Source organism: Tupaia chinensis, unplaced genomic scaffold (genome assembly GCF_000334495.1).
Source record: "Tupaia chinensis unplaced genomic scaffold, TupChi_1.0 Scaffold000178_1, whole genome shotgun sequence".
In the NCBI taxonomy this organism is placed as follows: domain Eukaryota; kingdom Metazoa; phylum Chordata; class Mammalia; order Scandentia; family Tupaiidae; genus Tupaia; species Tupaia belangeri.
Window position 1 is genome coordinate 1242682 of NW_006159653.1, and position 5971 is coordinate 1248652.

The 5971-nt window shown below is 68.9% G+C and overlaps 1 protein-coding gene across 1 annotated transcript in view; it reads left to right on the forward strand.

Moving 5' to 3' along the window:
• The window catches only part of BAIAP3 (BAI1 associated protein 3), a 13303-nt gene that overhangs the window by 1494 nt on the left and 5838 nt on the right, over positions 1-5971 (forward strand). The window contains exons 2-14 of the mRNA XM_006146364.2: positions 2473-2612; positions 2877-2964; positions 3097-3177; positions 3394-3501; positions 3948-4007; positions 4145-4211; positions 4291-4486; positions 4718-4762; positions 4865-4942; positions 5018-5120; positions 5307-5414; positions 5501-5596; positions 5675-5778. Coding sequence (XP_006146426.1) covers positions 2482-2612; positions 2877-2964; positions 3097-3177; positions 3394-3501; positions 3948-4007; positions 4145-4211; positions 4291-4486; positions 4718-4762; positions 4865-4942; positions 5018-5120; positions 5307-5414; positions 5501-5596; positions 5675-5778 — 1265 coding nt within the window. The 5' untranslated portion in view covers positions 2473-2481. The remainder of the gene's footprint in view (positions 1-2472; positions 2613-2876; positions 2965-3096; positions 3178-3393; positions 3502-3947; positions 4008-4144; positions 4212-4290; positions 4487-4717; positions 4763-4864; positions 4943-5017; positions 5121-5306; positions 5415-5500; positions 5597-5674; positions 5779-5971) is intronic.

A 5971-nucleotide genomic window follows, 5' to 3' on the forward strand; every position in this document is an offset into this window, starting at 1 on the left:
CGGGGCCCACGGAGCCGGTGAGTCCACCCCCGACGCCATCCTCTGCCAACCCCTGCCCACACACCTGGGCAGCACTGGAGGGCCCCTCCCCGCCCTGGCCCCCAGTGCCCCCCAAGCCAAAGGTGTTCATTCAGGGTAGCTGGGGCAGGGGTAGGGCAGGCCAGCCCAGCCCTCCTGCCCTGCTCAGCTGCCCCAGACTCATCCACCCCAACACCGCAGCCCGGGTGTCCTGGCAGGAAATAGCACCACCTGGCTCTGGAGTCAGCCTGGGCTGCATCGTGGGCCTGACCTGGTCTCGGGAACTCTCGTCCCCGCTGTGCTGGCTCCGGACGGAGGCCTCGGTCTCCTGCAGGACCCCGCTCAGCAGGCACCGGCCAGCGTGGCTGTGAGCTGGGACCCAGCAGCTGAGAGAGGTGGTGGCCACCAGAGCAGTGCCGCCCGTGGCCGGGCCCCAGAGGCACAGCATGGCATTCGGCGGTCAGCCCTGCCCACGGATAGACAGGAGCCGCGGTTCCGGCCCTGGCAGCTGCACGGCGCGGATGCGGGCACGTCCTGCTGTCTGAGCCCAGGAGGGACAGAGATGGCAAGAGGACGGGGCCCCTTCTGCCCCTCACGCCCGGGCCCTCCTGTTCTGGTTGCAGCCCCGTGCTCAGTTACGGCGTCCTGGGTGAGGTCCCTGGCTGGGACTGGGAGGGCCTCTGTGGAAGTGGCCCGAGGGCCGGGGCTGCCCTGGCACCCAGCAGTCGGGAGCAGAACTCGTCCCGGTGCAGCAGCAACCTGAGGGAGGAGCAGGAGCTGCGGTCAGTGTTCAGTGTTGGGGGGGTCCGGCCCAGCTGGACCTCCAGGCTCGGGACATCGTGGGAAGTGAGCACCTGGATAGCAGGGCCTGCGTGCACTCAGGGCTGGCGACCCAGGCCACCACCCGCGGGCCGCGCCCTTAGGCAGGTGTCTGAGACGCCCCCGCGCGGCTGTGGTGCGTGTAGGCAATGCAGCGAGCGCCGGCCGCCTTGCCCGCACGCTTGTTCCCACAGCTCAGGCCGCTTCATCCTGCGCCACGTCTGTCTCTGAGACACGAGCCCCAAGCCCCCATCACACGCAGATGCAGCTGGCGGTTGCCCTGGCAACAGCTCAGGCAGTGGTGGCTCTACTGGCTTTGGGGGGCTGTGGGGGGGGCAGCCTCTCCTGCTCAGCTCAAGGGGAAGAGGCCTGACTCACCGTCTCAGGGACCTCACACCTGCTCTGGCTGCTGAGCCCCGGCTTTGGGGGAGGCTCTGGATCTGCAGGGGGTGCGGCCTCGTTCTGGCCCCTTGGCAGGTGAAGGGCACTCACTGGCCCTACCAGGACCCCGGGGGGCTGCAGGCTGGGGGCACCCCTGGGTACCACAGACAGGCCTGGTGGGGTGGGGAGCCTGCAGCTGTGCCCGCCCTGGCTCTCCTGGCAGTAGAGCTGTCACCTGAGGTGACCTGGGCGGCGACCTGAGGCAGTGGGCACACAACGGAGGTGGCAGCCAGGTTGTGCTGGGCGAGGGGTCCTCATGCCCTTTGCTAGCCAGTGACCAGACTGCCATGCAGGCCCAGAGGCACCGCGGGGAGTGAACTGGGCCCCGCGGACAGGACAAAGGCCTGCCGTGGGGTGCAGGAGGCTAGGAGGCTGCGGCAGGGACCAGAGTGTCCGTGGCAGATGGGGCCTCCCCGGGGCTGTCACAGGGCTGGAGGGGATGTGGGGCCCAGGGCACAGGTGGGGCCTGGGCTGGGCCACGCAGCGAGAGGGGGTCTGGAGGCCCTGGTGTCATAGCTGCCTTCCTGCCCAAGGTCCTCTGCCTGCAGGGGAAACTGAGTCCCTGCCGCAGCTGTGCCCAGGCGAGCGAGGAGCCTGGCAGAGGCAGGCTGACGGCGTGGCGCTCCAAGCAGAGTGAGGGCAGCCCGCCTTCTCGGGAGAGAGGAAAGGCGTCCACCCACGTCCCCTCTGCTTCCCCGCCCCTTCAGGGCCCAGCAGGTTCTGAGCAGAACCAGGCTGGGCTGGGCCACAGGGCTGGGGTCTGCCTAGGCCGCCCCATTCCTGGCAGGCGACCTCCGGGAGTGGGCTGAGGTAGCGTGGTTGCCGTGGCAACCTGAGGGTAACTGCAGTGGGCTGGACCCCGAGTTTTCCAGCTGGGGGCGGCTCGGTGTCCCAGCTGCGGCAGGCAGGCGCTGTCCTGGTGACAGGGTCGCCCAGCGGTTCCACAGAGGGCCTGGCCACCAGGCATTGGCTCCAGAGTGGCCACGGGGCTGGGAGTCCTCTCAGCACAACCCCGGGAGATGCTCTCCCAGTCCCGCTCTGGCCTCGGCCCTGCAGCCGTGGGGGTGGCTGGCGCTGTCCCAGCGACCCCAGCGCACAGCCATCGCCTGTGACAGCACCTGCCACCTGTCCTCAAGGCCACCTGCAAGGGACGCACAGGCTCTGAGCCCTGCCCACCCCTCCTGCCTCCTGCAGGCCACTGCCATGTCCGCCTTGCTGGGGATGAAGAGCAGCGTGCTCCGGCAGATGCGGGAGCGCCCGGCCCTCCGCCGCAGGGCGGAGCAAGAGCCAGGGGGTGCCAGCGCCGACCCGCAGGAGCCTGCCACCTGGGCCCGGTGCGTGCCGGAGGCCGACCTGGCAGGGCACCTGTGCCTGGCCTCCCCCTTCTGGCCAGACCTCACACGCCCACGGGCCTGCCACTGGCTCACGTGGGCGGGCGGGTGGGTCTGAAGCCCAGGCCACAGCGCCCGGCAGACCCCCTGCTGCCGCCCCGCCGTCCCGGCCCATGGAGATTTGGGTGGCTGTGTCCCCAGGCCAGGCTGGTCCCAGGTGGGTGGCCCGTGCTGCACACCGAGAGCTGACGCCCGCCCCTCTCCCAGGAAAGCCAGGGATGGCACGGAGTTCTTCGCCCAGATGCGCCTTCTTCTAAAGAAGGGGGAAGGTAGACGAGGCCTGCCATGCCCTGAGGTGAGAACACGCTCCCACAGCCCTGGCACAGGCTGCCCCCACTCCCTCCTCCCTGCAGCTCCCCCAGGCACCCAGCCACGGCCTGGGGGCATGGACAGACGCCCCAGGACCTGCACCCAGGTGCCCTTGCAGGTTCTCTTGCGTAGCGGCTCGCCCACCCCCGCGGAGCCTGTGGACCCCGACCGTGGCCAGAGGGTCCTGACCCAGGAGGAGGTAATGGGACGATGGGGGAGGCTTGACCCCAGGGACGGGCCCATCTGCTCTCCCTGGCCCCAGGGAAGGGCCTGGGCTCTGGTGACAGGTGGATGGACGGGTGCCACGGCGGGTGGGGCAGGTGGTGAGGCAGGGACCATGCCGGTGGGAGGAGTGCAAGGTGGGGCCGAGCATGCATGGCCGGGCCTCGGGACCCCGTCAGCCCCGTCGCTGCAGGTGGAGCTGCTCTACGAAGAGGCCTTGTACACAGTCCTGCACCGCGCAGGGGCTGTGGGGCCCGAGCAGGTGGATGACGAGGACGCCCTGCTGAGCTACCTCCAGCAGGTGAGCTCTGTCAGCACTGGCCATGCGATGCCCGCCACATCTGGGGAGGACAGAGACCCTACCTCCCCCCGGCCCTCCGCCACCAGCTCACGTCGCCGTCACGCGACCCTCACACAGGGTGGCCCCATGCCGTGCACGCACAGAAGTGTAATGTGTACAGGGGTACGTCCAGGCAGGGAGGTGCACGTGCGCGCGGGAACACTGGCTTAGCAGGGCACAGACAGGTGGGCACAAGGGTCCCAGAGGTGGACGCACCTCTCCTCACCCGCGGGTGCCGGCCCCCACGGCTCCTGTCTCGCGAGCTGCCTTCACACGCACCATGCCCAGCCGTGCACTCACGCCCCCGGCACAACCCCCAGCTGCTGCTCGCCCCCACACCGCCCGAGGGCTGAGGCCCGGCCTTGCCTGCAGCGCCCCCAGCCCCTCCAGCTGCCCGCCTCCCACAGGTGTTCGGCACCAGCCCTGAGGAGCATGCCGAGGCCGTGGGGCACGTAAAGAGGGCAAAGGTAAGGCCCCCACCGCCTTCCAGGGGCCGAGCAGCTCAGAGCCCGTGTGCACAGGGGTGGGGGAGGCACAGGCAGGCCCTGTCACATCAGGGCGCACACAGCTCAGCCCCGCGAGGCCCCCGCCTCTCTGCTCACAGGCCCCTACATACGCCCTGAAAGTCTCTGTCATATGCGCCAAGAACCTTCTGGCCAAAGACCCCAATGGTGAGTGGGGACCCGGGTCCCTGGCTGCCGTGGAGGGCAGAGGACACGGGGCTGGAGCTGAAGCACCTCCGTGTCCTAGGCTTCAGCGACCCATACTGCATGCTGGGAATCCTGCCGGCCTCGGGCGCCCAGCAGGAGGCCAGCCAGCAGAAGGAGCCACGCTTCAGCTTCCGCAGGGGCAGTAAGCGGAGCAGCCCGCTGCCCGCCAAGAGCATCCAGGTCACAGAGGTCAGGAGCGGCACCCTGAACCCTGTCTGGAAGGAGCACTTCCTCTTGTAAGGCCTGGTGCCCAGGCGGGATGCTTGTGACACCCACACTGTCCCTGGCCTCGCAGCTTACCCCAGGGGACTCGGGGGCTGGTCCTGTACCCACTGTCCAGAGACGGGTGTTATGTACCCTGGCCACCCGGCTCACGGCGAGTGACCGTCAGGACTCGAGCCCAGGCGGAGCTGGCAGCCTCTTGCTCTGGAGCTCCCTGGCAATGGACGCCCTGTGCTCTCTTGCAGTGAGATCGAGGACGTGCACACTGACCAGCTGCACCTGGACATCTGGTATAGCCCTGGCCCTGGGCAGGGGTGGGCACCTCTGAGGGTGGGGCTGGAGGGACCCAGGGCCCAGCTAGGCACTCCAGACAGACCAGGTCGCCACCCCAGGGACCATGACGACGACGTGTCCCTGGTGGAAGCATGCAGGAAGCTGAACGAGGTCATCGGCCTGAAGGGCGTGAGCAGGTAGGGTGGGCCCTGAGCCCAGCACTAGGCCTGCAGCCGGCCCAGAGCAGCGTACAAGGCTCCTGTCTGCACCAGGTACTTCAAACAGATTGTCAAGTCGGCCCGTGCCAACGGGGCAGCCGGGCCCCCCGAGGACCACACCGACGACTTCCTGGGCTGCCTCAACATCCCTGTCCGGGTGCGTGGCACCAGGGTGGCTAGGCTGGGGGCAGTGCACGCTGGCAGTGGGAGGGGTGCCCCAGCCTGCTAAGCCCCAGGAGCCTCCTGGTTCACCTGAGAAGGAAAGCTGGTCCCGGGGCTCAGGGGGTGCGCAGGGAGGAGGGGAGGAGTCTTGGGGGCCTGACCCCTCCTCCTGTCTGCCCAGGAGGTGCCCGTAACCGGCATGGACCGCTGGTTCAAGCTGGAGCCGCGCTCTCGGGCCTCCTGTGTGCAGGGAGACTGCCATCTGGTCCTGAAGCTTATCACCACCCAGGTGGGCAGCCGGAGAGCCCTGCCCACACCCGGGAACTCCTGCCTTCCGGCTCAGGCAGGGCTGCTGATGGCGGCTCTGCATTCCAGAGGGACACGGGCATGAGCCAGCGCGGCCGGTCCGGCTTCCTGTCCTATCTGTTGCTGCTCAGCAGACTGCTGTGGTTCGAGCACCGAGCTGAGGAGGTAGGAGGTGCCCTCAAATGGCGCAGGGCCGGCAGGCGGTAGACCCTCTGGCCTCTTAGACCCAGCCCTCTCCACTAGCCTGACTCCAGCAGCTGGCGCGGGGAGCTCAGCGGCCCAGCGGCCACCGTCCTCAGTCTGCACGGAGCTCAGAGCAACCTGTCACCCTTGCAGCTGGCCGTGCTGTGAGTGGGCGGGGCGCGACCAGTAGGCGGGGCATAGGGCTTCGAGGGCGGAGGGTGGTAACGAGCTGGGGCGGGGTTGAATGGGCGGGGCTCGGGGATGCGAGTAGGTGGAGTGGAAGTGGAGGGACAGAAGCTGCCTGAACCCAATAGGCACTGGCAGGGGGGGGGGGGGCCCGCCCCCCCCGCGCTGCCT